At 43.5% G+C, this 18,025-nt stretch overlaps 1 protein-coding gene across 4 annotated transcripts in view; it reads left to right on the top strand.

The window, feature by feature from the left end:
* Window positions 1–251: 251 nt before the first annotated feature.
* The window catches only part of ASB11 (ankyrin repeat and SOCS box containing 11), a 96,134-nt gene continuing 78,360 nt past the window's right edge, over window positions 252–18,025 (top strand). Inside the window, exon 1 of one of the 4 annotated variants that reach the window (XM_063955787.1) lies at window positions 252–726. In XM_063955787.1, coding sequence (XP_063811857.1) covers window positions 495–726 — 232 coding nt within the window. In that variant the 5' untranslated portion in view covers window positions 252–494. The remainder of the gene's footprint in view (window positions 727–18,025) is intronic. The other 3 variants (XM_063955788.1, XM_063955790.1, XM_063955791.1) reach the window with 3 other exon arrangements.

Genomic DNA, 18,025 nt, shown 5'->3' with positions numbered 1-18,025 from the left:
TAACTAATGTCAGTATTTTGACCATGTCAGCATTTTGACCGTCAGTCAATGGCTGTCGAGATTATGACCGTCGGTGTTGTGTCCGTCGGTAAATCAACTGCTAACCCTCTGAGCCAGGGATGGTTTCCTGCCAGTGCTTTAGCTGTCTGCATTTCATCTGCCTTGTTTTTATACCCATTTTATATTTGTCTCCTTACTTTGTTCCTGACTCCTGGGTTTGCTGGCAACCTGCTCTGAATTTTAACCTTTGGTTGTCTGACGTTTGTCCGGATTCTGCCGAGCATTACATCTGGAAATCTAGTGGGGGTATAAAACACTGCTTCCTTTTGAGAACACACAATTTTCGCTTCTGGCAAATTCCTAAAATGTATATTTCTGAATGCTCTTAGCAGCTGTTCCACATAAGGCAACCTGTATTGTACTTTTTCTTTTGCTTAATGAAGATCGTTCTCTGAAGGCAACAAGCAGTGGAAAGTTCTAAAATAGACCTTCAGATGCCAAAAATAGACAGCTACAGCGAAAGCTTTTCAGCTGGAGTGGTAGCTACAATGGAGAGAAGTTCTATCCTTCTGGCTTTCACCAATATTTATGTTGCAATATTTGCTCTCTTCTGCTTTAAACTTTTAATCAAAGTTTCCTTGGCTCTGCTCACTCATTTTTATATTGTCCGAGGGAACCGGAAAGAAGCTGCCAGGATAGCAGAAGAGATCTATGGAATATCTCGAGGTAAATTGTTACTTGTCTGTGTGACATATAGGGGTTGTTTTTGGTACAATATTTATCAAAATGTTTTTTTTTTCAGTTAACTTAATATTGGATGCTTACACACGCTGATCTGTTTCCATGTCCTGCAAAGACATTCCCTGTACATAAAATTCTAATATTGAGCTCTATAGCCTGCAGAATATGTTCATTACTGAAAGCAGTACTGACTGATTTTGTAAAGGGCTCACACTCAGTTTAACAACAATCTGATGTAGCCCTGGATTTTGACAGTGGCTTATACACCAAGATGTCACATCCTGTGTGATCGTCTTACATGTGCCAAGGATTATGTTCTGAAACCAGTTGCATTCCATGTGTTATACTGTAAACAAAAGCTGATATTCCAGCCTTTACTATTAAACTGATTTTGTCACATAGTGTTAGAGGAGCGTTATTTGTTTCTATTACTGGGAATCGCCTCTGTAAACAAGCAGAGTGCTACTGCCATAACCCTAGAATTTTCTGATTGATTGCATTTAAGAACTGCTCAGTTGTGAACTATTGGGGCATTCCTGTACAAATTGAAGAAGCGTGGAGCAAAATACAGGGTAGGTTTGTAAGATTCCTTAGGAAGTTTAAAAAAACAAAAATGTGAACTATCTCACTATCTGCAAAGACTTTTAGTTTTCGTATCGGAACCATCATTTGTTATTACTTTTATCTTGCATCATTTGTTATTACTTTTATCTTGTTATTACTTTTATCTTGCATCTGTACACTGGAATATCCACAGAAAACATATTGGTGTTCAAAATGGGTGTGGGACTCGGGGTAGACTGCGTCTAGGTCGACACACAGGTTGACACCTATTGGTCGACAGTGAGTAGTTTGACACGGCGATTAGGTCAACATGAACAAGGTTGACATAGAAAAAGGTTGACGAGTTTTTTTTATGTTTTCTCTAACGTCCTAGTGGATACTGGGATGACAGTACCATGGGGGTATAGATCGTGTCCATTGGAGCCTGGCACTTTAAGAAATCATTAGTGTGTGCTGGCTCCTCCCTTTTATGCCCCTCCTAGCAGACTCAGTTTAGAAAAATGTGCCCAAGGAACCGGGTGCATTCCTCTGAAGCTCCAGAGAGTTTTCTTCTAATCTTTTAATTAGTTTGTTATTTTCAGGCAGCACTGGTTGGCAACCAGTCTCCCTGCGTCGTGGGACATAGGGGGGACCGAGCCAACTTCCTATAGAGTTAATGGTTCGTATCCCCGCTGTCAGGACACTGTGCTCCTGAGGTGCTTTTTCTCATGCTCCCAGGGTGTGTGCCCACGCTGGCAGCATGCCACCACCCCTAACAGATGCCAAATACGTGGTGCGGGAAGTACAGACACCAGGGTCCCGGTTAGTGGGTCGCCGGTGAACATGGTGGCACAAGGGTGCGGCAGTCACCTGGCTGCGAGCTGCGGACCCCAGACTGACATAGAGGTAAATGGGGTTATTAAGCTCCTTATTTTACACAAATGTCATATATACAGCCGGTATGAACTGTGAGGGACCGCGCGCCATTTCCAGCTGCTGATGACCTCCAGGCTGCATGCAAGCACTGCTCCTCTACAGACCCTGCTAAATTACAAGTTGTACTGATACAGGGGGTTTTATAGTAAGGGGGAGAGCATATAGGTTAATATACCATAATCTGCCTTACTGCCTTACTAAGGCTTTGATTTATACTCAGCAGAGCAGTGTTTTGACTTGGTATTGTGTGCTGGTCTCATTCCTCTCTGTGTCACTCCATTCAGACTGGGGTTTCCTGTGTCATTTCACTGCACTGTGTGTTTTTCTGCTGAAAGAATGTCTGGCAATAAAGGCTGTGTGTACCTGATACAACACATTGTATTCCCTTTCACAGGGGGGGTCTCTCCTCCTATATATTCAGTGTTCTCTACCTTTGCAGGGTAGTAGTGTACAAGTGCCAGAAGTGGTTAGAATCATTTCAAGTAATAATTACAAATATTAATACAGAGCTGGTTACTACCAGACAAGTAAGACAGCCTCCTAGAAAATCTGTGGATTATTTCTTAATCAGGGCTGCTGACCGCAAGAAGCTCCATCGTTACTATTCCAGAACAAGGGATCCGCAGGATTCTGCTGTGGATGCTCTGATGGCACCGTGGACTTACCAGTTTGTGTACCTGTTTCCTCCGATCCCTCTCATACCAAGAGTTCTGAAAAGACTCAAAAGGGAAAGCATTCAGGAAATTCTAATTGCCCAGATTGGCCTCGACGGACCTGGCATGCAGACCTCCTGACGATGTCTCTGGAAAAGCCCTGGTCTCTGCCGCTCATCAAGACCTTCTTCTACAAGGGAAGTTCGTCTATCTAGACTTTTTGCAGCTACGTTTGACGGCTGGGAGGTTGAGAGAGAGAGAGGTTCTAGCCAGAAAAAGAACTTCCCTCCAAGGTTATTTCGACTATGGTCCAGACCCGTAAGGTGTTTGTGTCAAAACATTACCACTGGATCTGAAAGAAATCTGTTTCTTGGTGTGAGGGTAGAAGATATTTTCCTGTGGGATTTCAACTTGGCCATTGTCTGCTCTTCCTGCAAGCAGGAGTAGATATGGGCCTAAGGTTAGGTTCCATCAAAGTTCAGATTTCGGCTCTCTCCATCTTCTTCCAGAAGCGTCTAGCTGTACTTCGGAAGAACACACATTCCTGAAGGGTGTTCTTCGCATTCAACCGCCCTTTGTCCCTCCCACGACTACGTGGGATCTCACTGTGGTCCTGACCTTTCTCCAGTTGGACTGGTTTGACCCCTTGCACAGGGTGGACTTGAAATATCTTACTTGGGAGACTGTCATGTTACTGGATTTAGCCTCTGCAGGACATGTGTCAGAATTGGGGGCCTTATCCTGTAAGAGCTTAGATATTTCACGAGGATCAGGCAGAGCTCTGGACTCACCCGCAGTTTTTGCCGAAAGTAGTATCGGCTTTTCACATAAATCAACAGATTGTGGTTCCTGTATTGTCTGACACATCGGTTGCTCCAAAGTCCTTGACGTTGTGCGGGCTTTGAGGGTTTCCGTCAAGAGGACAGCTCATCACAGGAAGTCTGACTCGCATTTGTCCTTTATGATGCTACCAAGATTGGATGTCTGGCTTATAAGCTGTCCATTGCTCGTTGGCTCAGGTTGACCATTCCACAATCCTATTCTTCGTCAGCATTGCCGATGCCGAGTTCTATTCAGGCCCACTACACAAGGTCAGTGTGTTCTTCCTGGGTGGCTGCCCGGGGCGTTTAGGCCTTACAGTTGTGCCATGCAGCTACTTGGTCTGAGTCGAACACATTTGTGAGGTTATATAGGTTCGATACCTTGGCCAAAGATTACCTTCATTTTGGTCAGGCGGTTTTGCAGGGGTCTCAGCACTCTCCCACCCGTTCTGGGAGCTTTGGGACATCCCCATAGTACTAATGTCATCCAAGTATCCACTAGGATGTTAGTGAAAATAGGAATTTAATACCTACCAGGAATTCCTTTTCTCGTAGTCCGTAGTGGATACTGGGCGCCTGCCTCAGTGCTTCGTGTTCCTGCTTACCTTGTTGTAAGTTTTCTGGTTTGGGTCTGCTGTTGCTGGCCTTGTTCCTGTTGGTTAGCATTGCTATCCTTGTTGTAGTTAATATTGCTTTCCTCTGTTCTGGTTAGCACTGCTATCTTGTTATTGTGTGTTGGTTCGCTGACTCACCGCTTCAGTGTTATTTCTTCTCTCCAGGTATGTCCGTCTCCTCGGGCACAGTTTTCCTAGACTGAGTCTTGTAGGAGGGGCATAGAGGGGAGGAGCTAGCACACACTAACGATTTCTTAAAGTTTGGAAGAAGAGAGAGACAAAAAACCCTTGTTTGGGAGCACTCATTTGTTATCAGTATGGTACAGTATATGTGTTTGAAAATATGAGAATGAAATAAAACTTAACCTTTAATTGTTTCTTGAATAAAAGATTGGTATGTGAAAAACAAGTTAAGAATCGTGTCTAATGACTGTTTTTCTATTGTGTATAAATCTTGTTTAACCTTTTTAGCAAATGAGGTACAAGATGATTAAAAAGGTGAAAATATCAGAGAAAGTGATTAAGGGTACCGACTGGTTGTGTGGGATTAAGGGTATCCAGTACATCACTGTGCATGCCTAGGATATATATGTCAAAATATTAGAATGCATGGGTACTAATAATTCAAATATTAATCAAGGTTGAGCTCAAGGTTAATGCAAAGAGGATAGAAAAAAATAGTGAGAACAAAGTGAAGGTCTCCTTGAAAAAAGGCCCACTGCACCTGGTATTCTCAGGTTTCCCTTCCTAATACTGACCAGGCCATACCTGCTTAGCTTCCAAGATCGGGGGTATTCAGGGTAGTATGGCCGTGGGCCGTTATTGAAGGGGGAGGGGGGGGGGGGCACTTCTATTTTCTGTACTTTACATAAATCAGGACTATGAATAGTCTGAAATGGTATTTCCAGATGAGAGAGTGTGTAAAGAATTGAAGAATGTAAAACAGAAACCTGAAGAGAATAAACATGAAAATAAAAATAAATGAAAATACATTTATAAAAAATGAAAATTCATAGTTGTGGGTTAAATGATATCCACCAAGGCTCGCTGTAAAGCACTGTGAAGTAAGGGAATCACAGGGAATCACAATAAAATGCAATTGATGCTCTGCAAATTCAGAGCTAATTCAGAATTTAAACTATGCAAAGGAGTCCTCAGCTGAAAAATCAATAATGAAATATCATGCAATTCAAGTAAATGGTATGTCACTTATTAAATAATTTTGCTTAATTCATAGACCAGAACCAAAATTAATAAAGAAAGGATGTGTGGATTTAGAGCTCAAGGCTGGCTCACGAGAATGCATTCAACCCTATTGCATAATCTTGAAAATTGTCATAAATAAAGATAGCATAAGATCTATTTGGCATAAACACAGAAATATATGTGTACAAGAAAATATATATCTATATATATGATAATATCATAGATGAATAGCATGAATCTGATTGATATCCATTAGGCATAAGCAGGGAAGTGATCTGGTATAAATTGCTAATAATCCTGTGTGAAATGCTGTACACAGGGCTCCTGCAAATGTACTGTGCTGCTGCAGGGGGTGGTATTCATGTGACCGCTGGTCAGCTGACCGACAGTCACATGACTTTCTCCACCAGCCCGACTGGTCACTATCCCGACGGTCGGCATGCCGACCAACAGGGACTATTTCCACTCGTGGGTGTCCACGACACCCATAGAGTGGGAATAGAACCCGTGGCGACCAGAGGTCGTCACCGAGCCCGCAGCGCAGCGAGCCCGCAAGGGGCTTGCTGCACTCGCCCCTCCCCGCCGGGATACCGGCGACTGTATGCTGCCGGGATCCCGGCGTCGGTAAGCTGACCGGCGGTCAGCAGTACTACACCCGCTGCAGGAGTAAGCAATTCTAGCGGAGGAAACAGTCAGAACCTGGTGGTCTAGTGTGTATTACCGCAGCCACAGTGTATACCTACAGTTTTGTCCTGGAGTCCCCGGAGTTCACCCGCTGGCAGTGATGATCGCGGCCGCCCGCTTCCGGACTGGGCGTTGCCGCGGTGACGTCACCGAATGACGTCTCTCGATGTACGTTTCACCTGGTAGGCTTGGTCACGAGAGCCTCTCTCTGCTGCTCTCCTGTGGCCAGTATAAGAGTATTTTGTTAACCTATCATGTGGGTATATTGATTGATGGACTGTTGGCTGGACCAATGGGATAAATAATCAGTGTGGCCATTTTGGAAGAGGGAAAAGGGGAAACAAGAAAAGGGAAAGGCTTCTGTAATGTACTGGCAAGACGAGGGGGAAAAAAGTGGTGTTTAATGGAATTAGTGAATGAGACCAGTGGAATTTAAAGAGGGGGAAGGAAAAGGAAAGCTGGGGTGTCCTGAGAAAAACCCGGAATATGGGGTGTTGAAAGAAAAAGGCTGGGTTGGTGGGGGACAGCGAGGATGTGTGAGGGATGGATGAATGGAGGAAATGTGGTGTGAATATGGAAAGTGGATGGTGTATAAGCTTGGTTGGATATGTTATAATGATATGTTAAATGTGTGAGGGTGACGGTGACTATATGCATGTAAACATCGATGTGTGGTGCGTAATTGGTGAATTGTAGGTAATCTAGTGAAAAAATGATTGGGGTGATGATAGAAGGGGAGTGGTGCTGTCACAGTGTATGGATGGAGGAAAAAAGGACGGGGATGAGAGGGGTGACAAGCTGGTGCGGGTGTAAAGGGGATGGATGAATAGAAGGTGTGTACAAAATGTGGTTAATAAAAGTGCTGCACTACAAACGTGTGAGAAAAACAAAACGATGATGAGTGAAGATGTGAGGGAATTTGGGGAGGAGGAGGGGGGGAAAGGGGGGAGGGGGAAAAAGGGGAGGGGGTGAAGGGGAGGGGGGAAGAGGAGGAAAAAAAAAAAAGGGGGGGTTGGGGTTGTGAGTGGGTTTGTAAGGTGGAAGAAGGAGGGGCAAGGGGGGGATAAAAGGGGGGGGGAGAAAGGGGGTGAGGTGAGAGGAGGGCTGAGGAAAGGGGGGGGAAGAAAGGGGGTGAGGTGAGAGGAGGGGCTGAGGAAAGGGGGGGGAATTGGGGGGAAAAAGGGGGTGAGGTGAGAGGAGGGGCTGAGGAAAAGGGGGGGGAAGAGGGAGGGATTGGGAAGGGCTGGGCGAAAGGATGGGGTGGGAAAAAAAGGGGGGAAACCTGTTGGGAAAACCTATTGGTGGGTATAAGAGGTGTGGGTGATGTGGAGAGTAGGATGGGGTGATGAGGCGTGAGCAAGACGGGGAAACTGTCTAATTATTGACCTAGGATAATTAGCGGAGGACGGGATGGAGAGAGAAGTATATATAGGATAATCTGATGACTAGGTTTGTAAAAAGATGCTGTAATTTATGCATTCGTTTAGGCCTTTGGGCATGAGTGTGTCCAGTTTTAAAATCCACTCGGATTCCTTCTTCTTGAGTGCCATACTGTAATCTCCTCCTCTCAAACCCATCTTGATATGTTCCAGGCCAGAGATGCTCAGATCCTCTGTTCGGCTGTTATGAAATTGTAAAAAATGTCTGGCAACCGTGGTGAGCTTCTTGAATTTGTCTAAGTCAGATTTGGCGTTCCTGACTGTACCGATATGTTCAAGCGCCCTTATTTTGAGCATACGAGATGTCATGCCCACATACCTCAGGTTGCAAGGTCATGTAATGCAATAGATCACATTTTCTGTCCTGCAGTTAAAGAAATCTCTAACTGCAATCTTTTGATTGAATCTGGCCGTGACCTCCATCAGATTAGTGATGTGTGGGCACAGCTTACAGCTGCTACACGGGTAACTGCCTTTGAGGGGTCTTGGCTTCGGAGTATGTGAGAAGTGACTTTTTACTAGTTTATCTTTTAGGTTTGGTGCCCTTCTCCAGCTCATATTGATATTCTTGCCAATATGATCTGAAAGGTCCTCATCCATTCTCAAGATGTGCCAGTGGGATTGCAGGATCTTTCTAGCGTCCTTCCAATTTTTGTTTTTGTCTTTTTTGTCTTTTTCTGCTGGAAAGATCAAGGCGTCCCAAACGTTTTGAACTTCAGATTTAGCTCTTTTGATCAGCCTATTGCTATATCCCCTCTCCTTCAACCTTCCTGCCAGTTCAATGCTTTTAGTCTGAAAAATGGACTCTTCTGTGCAGTTCCTTTTTAATCTAAGGAATTCGCCCTTGGGGATGTTCCTGATTGTTGGTGGGAAATGACTGCTGGTTGAGTGGAGCAGGCTATTGGTTGAGGTTGCTTTTCTGAAGATTTCTGTTGCTATGATATTGGTGTCATCCCGATATATCCTTAGATCAAGGAATGGGATACTGGATTTACTACTGGTATATGTAAACTTCATATTTATCTGGTTGTCGTTGAGGGAGAGGATGTACTGATCCAATTTGTCCTGAGTATCATCCCAGATCATAAAGATATCGTCTATATAGCGTATCCAGATTATAATATGATCGGTGTATTCCTCTTGATTGCCATTGAATACTATTTCCTGTTCCCACCAGCCTAGAAATAGGTTCGCATATGTGGGAGCGCATGCCGCCCCCATGGCTGTACCCCTGGTCTGAATATGGAAGTGATTATTGAATAAAAAGTAATTGTGATTCAGAACAAACTGGAGTAATTCCAAAAGGAACTCTTGAAAGTTCTTAAAATGCCAGGCTCCATTGGACCCGATCTATACCCCCATGGTACTAATGTCTTCCCAGTATCCACTGCGGACTACTAGAAAAGGAATTACCAGTAGGTATTAAATTCCTATTTTTTTGGTGTCGTTTTCTTCGTAAAGTGACCGGGAACCCCAATTAGTACATCGTGTTCCCTCGCGTTCGGGCAAGGTGCCTCACTGCGCTCAGCAGCACAGCTTACCGTTCCTAATTGTAGTCCACATGGATCGTGTTAATGTCAACCTAATGGCAGTGTCAACCTATTTCTGGTGTCGACCTAGTCACTGTTGACCTAATGTGCTTCGACCTAAGTGCTGTCGACCCAGAGTCCGGATACCGGTCAAAATTTAAGTCTCTGGTTCCATCCAGCATTGTGCCAATGGTCCAGTCTGGTGTTGGTGGTATAATGGAAATGTTTTCCTAACCTATTTTAGGCATAGTAATAGCAGTTGATCGTTGTTTAAATGACACATCTTGTTTGTGGTTTCTGACAATGAAGCAGGAGTGGATTTGGGGGGAGAGATGTCTGCTGTGTGTTGGGCTGGGGAGGTTCCAGGGAGGCTGCAGTTCCTGCTGTCTCTCTAACTGCTGTGATACAGTGATACTATGTATTGGCCAGTAAAATGAGAGGACAGAAGTATTATGGAGTAGAGTCGATTGCCCTGATAGCTCACCCCTGGATTCGCCACCGTCATGAAACATCCTGTTATTGCCACATTATTCCTTTCTTCTAATGGCTTCTATCAGCAAAAATACAGGACCATGAGTTCATTGTACTACAATGATCTCCAAAGCCACCAGGCCTTCATCCAATAGAGCATCTTTGGGATGTAGTGAAATGTGAGCCACATGAATGTGAGCCAACAAATCTGTAAACTGTGTGTGCAATGCTATCATGTCAACATGGACCGGCATATCTAAGGAATGTTGCTGGCACCTTGTTGAATCCATGTCTGCTCTGGGGGCATAGGGGAGTTCTATCTTCAAAGGAAAGGTGTACTGTACCTAAGTGGCCATTGAGTGTTTGTTTTATAAAACAAAATGTAGAAAGGGAATGATTCTGGACTGAGTTAAAATCTACCCCACCTGCAGTGTACCATGGCTTTGGCAAGGTGCAAAGTTACATCCAACCGTGAATCGGCCCAAAAATAGCAGTTATATTTCCCAGCAGGTATTTTTTGTTTCTGGGTTATGGACCCAAAAAGGGTATGGTCTGTTAGAATGGGTGTGGTATCGGCAAAATGGTGTAAAAGAATTCTCATTTTATAATGAAAAAAAGAAAACCCCAAAAGTTTTCTTGAGCCATACGTTCTACCACATACATATAAAGTTAAACAGCCTGCTGATTTGAATGCATCCATAGTCTATACTGTGACAGTCATGAGCATTTTTAGTTAAACAGGACAAATTATGTCATGTCCCAGACATGCCCAACTACACTATCTCTCCAAGCTAAACTGACACATTTATAGACCTCTGTAAATCGGCACTGTTGGAGGTACAAGTAATATTCTAAAAAAAATAACACCATTTATTTTAGGTCATTTATTTTGAAACCTATGCTAATGAATTAAAATTGTGATGATTTAGATTAACACCAAAATGTCCTTTTTTTATAGGACTGTCTTAAATCCCCAGGTTTAGCGGCCCAGTGCTAGTTAGGGATTGGGTGGGGTGGGGGTCATGTACAAGAAAACCTGCCAAATGGTTTGCTACTAGTAAATAACACTATGTTATTATCATTAATAAGATGACTGTAAGCAGAAGATAAAGCCAACATAAAGGCAGTGGCAAAACTGAGATCTGGAAGGGCCCTAATAACTTGTGATGTATTATTACTGAGGGCATCATTAGAGTTAGGAATACATCTAGCTACAAAGTGCAACTTTGGCAAAACCATAATGCATTATGGGGTAGGGAACATGTAAAATATACAGACATATTTAGGGGTAAATTTACTAAGATGGGAGTTCTATTTAAGATGGGATGTTGCCCATAGCAATCAATCAGATTCCAGGGGGTATATTTACTAAAGTCCCGATTTTGACCGATTTGGTGTTTTTTCATCAAAGTGTCATACCCCCTGGAATCTGATTGATTGCTATGGGCAACATCCCATCTTAAATAGAACTCCCATCTTAGTAAATTTACCCCTTAGAGTAGGGAGAAAAGCCCTATATCAAACTCTAAATGGCAGTGTAAGAGCAGTACTCTCTTGCATGGATGCAGGGAGAGTACTGATGCTGTATTCAATGTGAATATTTGCGCACACACACACACACACTTATGCTCTGCGTGCAGCCTTGAATCCCCTGTTACATTACAAACCCAGAGCTAAGATAGTATTAGCTATAATTACAAAAGATGCCTTTTATATCAAAGCGTTCTGGTTATCCTTTTCCTTTATGCCATATTTGCTACTGCAACAATTTTCCTGGTCTGCTTCCAGGAGCATAGGTGTACAAGACGATACACGGTCAAGTGACATTATTAGGATACCTCCTACATTTGACATCGGCTTGGTGGGTATATAAGGTGTGCAATAGCCTGAATCTGCACACATATCACTTGTTGCAGTCATGGGTAAAAGGGGCAATTTTGTCCCCCTTAATTTTTAAATATTTCTACAGTATTAAACCCCCCCAATTCACTGGCACTTCTAATATGTCTGCAGTGCAGGTTGATATTATCCGGTGATCACTTGGCAAACACTAGTAAGGGTTCATAAACTATGAGGCTAGGATAAAGTGTTGAAACGACCATACAATTAGTATGCTAATGCTCAGGGGGCACCTGCGGAAAGAAACCCCTGACATCTTTGCAGATCCGAGTGCTGCATCGGACCACCATTGTGACTGGCCATCTCCTGCCTGCTTGTGGAGCCAGGAAATCTGCATCCTCCGATGCAGATCCTGGCCTCGGCACTCCCAGATATCGGGGGCGTGTCTGAAGACACAGCATTGGACTGGCCATCTACTGTCTGCTTTGCAAGGACAGGAAATCTACATACTCCTACACAGATCCTGGCCTCGGCACTCCCATTAAAATGGATGCAATACACCCCCATTCCAAGAACACAGGCCAACCACGTCTCTTCCCTGCACAAAACAGCCGCAGTATGTCAATCATGATGATGCTTGGGGGAATTGCAAGCGACCGCGCAGGACCCGTTTTGCACATGCGCAGATCCACACCAATCGGCGTAGTATACAATTTATCTGGTTTGCGTACCACTCTCAATGAGGCCCGTAGATCAATCGTGTGAGAGTAATGTAGACAGCTGCATCCTCAGGTGACAGCACAGTGTCTGTGTATTTTTGTGTCACTGTCACCTGCACACGCCCATAGAATTGCAGATAAAAAAGAGTCTGCTAACATCAGTTAGTGTGCATTTATCTACTTCTTTTTCACCCTAAACTCCCTTTTATTTAAATGCGCCCTCAATGACTTCCTACATTGTTCCCATTACTTTTGTAAAGAAAAAAAAATATTGTAGGTCTTTCTCTAACGTCCTAGTGGATACTGAGGAACTGTACTTGAGTACCATGGGGTATAGATCGGGTCCACTGGAGCCTGGCACTTTAAAAACCTTTAGTGTGTGTATGTATGTGCTGGCTCCTCCCATCTATGCCCCTCCTACCAGACTCAGTTTAGAAAAAATGTGCCCAAGGAGCCGGGTGCATTTCTCTGGAGCTCCAGAGAGTTTTCTTTATTTTTTATTTTAGTTATTTATTTTCAGGTAGTACTGGTTGGCAACCAGTCTACCTGCTTTGTGGGACTTAGAGGGGGGACCGAACCAACCTCGTAATCCCAATAATGGTTCGTAATCCCAGCTGACAGGACATTGAGCTCCTGAGGTGCTGTTTCATACACCAATACTGTGCGTGCCCACGCCAGCAGCTAGCCGCCACCCTCTAACAGATGCCGAAGATCATCAGATGCGGTGAGTGTTAACACCAGGGTCCCAGTTAGCAGGTCCTCGGTGCGGTTTGGCGGCATGTCACGGGCCATGAACTGGCCCGCCGATGACTACACTGGCTCAGCGGGCTTATGCTCCACTGTGCTCACTGTCAATTAAACTTTGTGTGTACTGTTTTATGTCCAAATCAGCCAGAATAAACATTAATGGGAACACACGCCATTACAAGGGGCAGGGCTTCCCGGAGAGCGGAACCAGAGGCGGCAAGGTGCCATTTCCTGCTGCTGTGAATCATCAAGGCTGCATGCACGCTGCTCCTCCACGGACCCACACTGTTGCAGACTCTGTACTGTTATCAGGGGTCATAGCAGGGGGAGAGCACACCAGCGGTAGCATCGCTGCAAATCTATAAGGTTATACACATATTTTCACACACTGAGCTTCTGTGCTTTGTGTGCTGATCTCCATTCCTCTGTGTCACTCCAGGGGCTCTCTAGGGTCTGTGTGGAGGTGTTTTTTTCATTGAGCTGCGCTGTATTACAGTTGTGTACATATGTCTGTTGACATGGTTATGTGTGCTGCTTGTAACTCTACCTATTCTTCAGCAGGGTCGCTCATTTGTGAACAGTGCTCCTTATCTCCACAGGGACACAGTTCACAGGCACCTGACGGGCTAGATCATTTTAAAAGCATGATTCAGAATGTAAATTCAGAATTAGCTGCAGCTTAAAAGGAGAGACAGGTGTTAAAACAATCTATTGATTGTATGGCTTAAGCAGCAGATACCAGAAAGGCTTTTCAGCCTCCTCTGTTGGTTTCACATAAATGCTCACTGCCACAGGTGCTCCAGTCTGATTCTGATCAGCCTGAAGTGGATGATAATGATATGAATGAAGACAGCTCTCTGTCCCCTGGGGTGGGGGCCCTCATTTATGCTGTAAGAGAGGTTCTTCACATACCAGATCAGGAAGCAGAACTAGATGAGGAGTTGTACTTTAATGTTAGACCCAAGACCTCAGCCACTTTTCCGGTGTCTAAGGAATTAAACTCCCTGGCCAGGGAGGCATGGTTAAACCCTGACAAGAAATTTAAAATTCCTCAGAGGTTTTTATCTACTTTTCCCCTCCCAGCTGAGTACAGGAAGGTATGGGAAAAACCCCCATCAGTCGATACGTCTGTGTCCAGACTGTCTAAGAAATTGGTACTGCCGGTGCCAGGGGCTATATCCCTTGCAGACCCTACTGACCGTAAAATTGAGACCACTCTCAAGGCAATGTATACGGCAGCAAGCGTAGCACAGCACCCCACAATAGTTTGGGTGGATTTCCAGGGCAGTAGTCAAGTGGTCCGATTAATAATATTAATGGATTAGACCAGGCATTCCCAACTGCGGTCCTCAAGGCACACCAACAGTGCAGGTTTTAGTGATATCCAGGCTTCAGCACAGATGGTTAAATCAAAATAACTGAGGTACTAATTAAGTCACCTGTGTTCAAACCTGAATATCACTAAAACCAGGACTGTTGGTGTGCCTTGAGGACCGTGGTTGGGAAACACTGGATTAGACACTCTGCCCCAAATTGAGGTCATTACTCTGCTGCAACACATACAGGATACTGCAAATTTTATGAGCGAGGCTATAAAGGAATTGTGTAAGATAAATGGGCACACTACTGCTATGGCAGTTTCGGCATGCTGAACTCTGTGGTTACGTCAATGGTCAGCGGACGCTTATTCCAAAAAGGGTGTAGAAAATCTTCCCTTTACAGGTGATGCCTTGTTTGGAAATTAATTAAATAAATGGATCTCCAAGACAATGGCGGGTAAGTCTACCTATCTGCCGTCTGCTGCGCCACCTGCTAGATGTTCTTACACAGGACCCTCCTTGCAGTCCATTCGTGTGGCAAGGTTCAGAGGCAGGGGCCGGGGAGTCTCCATCACTTCGAGAGGATCTCCTAGTAAATCCCGTAAACCTGCAACTGCTGCATCCCTGGACCAGACCACCGGATCCCCTGCCACTAAGCCTTCCGCATGACGGTTGGCCCCAGCAGCAAGGTGACTTTCAGGTGGGTGCTCGCCTTCAACACTTCGCCCATGTGTGGGCAAAGTCCTGCCAGGATCCTTGGGTGAGGACCTCATTTCCCAGGGATATCGGCTGGAATTTCAAGCACTTCTTCCTCACAGATTTTTCAAGGCGGGCTTACCAGTTTTGCCCGCTGCAAAAGTTACCTTGCAAGAGGCTATTCAAAACTTTTACAAACAGCGGTGATGGTTCCCGTACCTCCTCCGTTGCACAACAGGGGTTTTTACTCCAGTCTTTTTGTCTTTCCAAAGCAAGATGGTTTGGTACGATCCATCTTAAACCTGAAGTCTCTATACCCATATCTGCAGGTGTTCAAATTCAAGATGGAATCTCTGCGGGCACTGGTGGCCGGTCTGGAGGAGAGGGAATTCCTGGTATATCTAGATGTCAAGGATGCTTACCTACTGTCAAAGTCAAAAAAATATTACATAAAGAGAACATACAAACTACACACATATAAGTCGCTATACTTGCAAATACGCGCAGCGAGCACAGCAATATATGGTAACACACGCATTTACACGGACATGTCACAGAGATGGATTCGACACTTATTTCATACAGTACATAATTGTGGTGTTATCAAGCGCCAGACATCATGATTATTTAGAATTGTATATGATGGAGTGGTGTCATGTATGTGTATTATTTGAACGAAACCAGATAGACTGATCATGTTTACTATTGAAACGACCAGATTAATGTGTGGATTCATTTGATACTTGTTATTAAGTTGTAGGACATTGCAACACGGAATTATGATTAAATGTATAAAAGCTAAAATCACTTTTATTAGAACAATAGATATTCCAAACAGGTAATGAACAGGAAACTAAGGCCAGACCTTTGGATGTCTTCAAGGCTGAACCTAATTAGCATATACAAAGGAACTGGTGACTCATCGTGAATCCCTCCCCCAGAAACTAGATAACAATTATTGATCACACAGGAGCTTAGTGGCTTTTTGGTCTCAGCGGATGATGGACTTGCTGCCAGATCAGTTCCTGTATTTATTTACAAAGAGAGAGAGACATAGATGCATTGGAGGGAATGGTAATTGTATCGCTGGCCTGTAACTGAAACTGTATGTAATGGCATGTAACTGTATGTAATTATATGTTTTAACTGCTTACTGTGTGAGTGTAACCATGTAACTATAGGTATACTGTACTTTGTAATATATATTGAATCCATATCCTTTTTAATAACAAATATATACATCAATGAGCTTTGGAACTCAGATAATGTGTGGGTGTATTGTTTTTTCTTATGGGATGCAGTGTTTTGCGATGTATAGCGCACATTCATGGGATATGGCAATAAGAGGTGCCGGCGTTTACAATATATATTAGAACGGGCATTTTAAATATTTGTGAGAAATCAATTTGGCATTCTTAGATGGGGGCTGGTCCGCGATATCACATTCTTAATGATGCACTGTACATTATAAACGTGACGCTGTGGTCGATCAGCTTGTGATGGACGCATCCTAAAGCTGAGAAAATCATATCCATGTGTATTGTTGTGTTATTAGTAAGACGCTGATATGAAATTCAAGGGACAATGCGTTTCTCATAATATTTAAGATGCTAAAATGTATTTTTATTGTTGTAAAACGAGGTTCGAATAAGTCATATTGTGTTTGATTCAGATTGGATTGTTTATCTGTTTAAGTAGGTTTAAAAGTATATTTAAAAGTTGCTGCATAGCCTTGATATAGTTTTTTTTTTTTTACTCAGACCTAAAATAACTTCTGGTGCTTGTATGATGTGTGATTTCTTTGTGACAAAGGAAGCCGCATGGTCTGTCCTCCATTTTGGACTAACCACATGGCCTGTCCACCATTTTGTGTAACCCTCATGGATGTGTAAGGGGGAGGAGCAGCGGCCATTTTGGGAAGGTCATTTTCTAAATGGCTGATTTTCACTGCTCAGAATAATCAGCTTTCCTTGGTCACATCAAACACCATTTATGAGTTACCAATGCATTTATTTAACACATGCCATAGTCAATTACAAATAGTTTCAGCTGGGCCTAGTGAGAGTTAATAGATGAATACTTTATGTAAGAATTACACACAGATATAAACAAAGTTTTTTTTTCTTTTTCCTCCAGGATTTAGTTAAATCTGCTTGCTAGTTTAGGATAGCCATTAAAATGTTAATTAACCTGTGTAACTGCTTTTTCTTAGCAGTGAAAACCACTTTTACAGGCAGGCAAAAGCACATAGCTTTGATATGCAAATTAGAAGCACTGAATGGGTAAGGTGTCTCATAGGAGACCAGTGAATGGTTTATTATATATAATATTATTATAATTATGTGTGTGTTTATATCAGTGTATGTTCTGCAAGATAGCTATCCAATCTGAATCATATCATTTAAATTATTGATTATTGCTAGATTCATTTAGATCTGTGTTATACAGGATACATTTGTTGCTATATAGTTAAAACTAAAATAACAGTGTTTAAGGAAGTAAGTATAAAGACACAAAACGCAGTTCTGGCCCAGTCGTAATAGGGTTAAACGGAACAAGTGGGTGTTGTGTTTAGTGGGCAATAGTAGTTTTTATTGCTCACATTTATCAAAGTTGTGTGAGTTGTTTTATTGCGTACGTACATTGTTATACGTGGTACGGAACGTGAGGACAGCGTACAAAAAACGTGCACGGGGCGCAAGGCCGCACACTTGGCATAGAGGTACGCATGGTCGCGTAATTACGCAAGCTTGCGTAGGGTTGTGTGCGCATAATAAAACCACATGATAGTTTGTTTAGTTTAAAGGTGGGACAGTAGCCACACTACAATAGCACAAAACTGCCCGGTTTCTAAAGCAGATTAGTATAAAACTTTTTGTTTAAACTGTATCAAAATTTTCTGTACAGAAAAGACAAAGTGTACTTGAGCGAGCGAACGTAGGAGTGAGTGGAACTGAACCCCGGAAGTCGGGTCCCGTGGTACATCAAGTAAGAGGAGGCTTGGTGGCGTGAAGTGGCTGACTCACGTTAATATAGATTGAAATACGCAAATCGTGAGGAGATTTGCA

This window comes from Pseudophryne corroboree, chromosome 2 (assembly GCF_028390025.1).
Source record: "Pseudophryne corroboree isolate aPseCor3 chromosome 2, aPseCor3.hap2, whole genome shotgun sequence".
Classification (NCBI taxonomy): domain Eukaryota; kingdom Metazoa; phylum Chordata; class Amphibia; order Anura; family Myobatrachidae; genus Pseudophryne; species Pseudophryne corroboree.
Note: the sequence above shows the minus strand (reverse complement) of the source record. Positions and strands in the feature narration are given on the sequence as shown.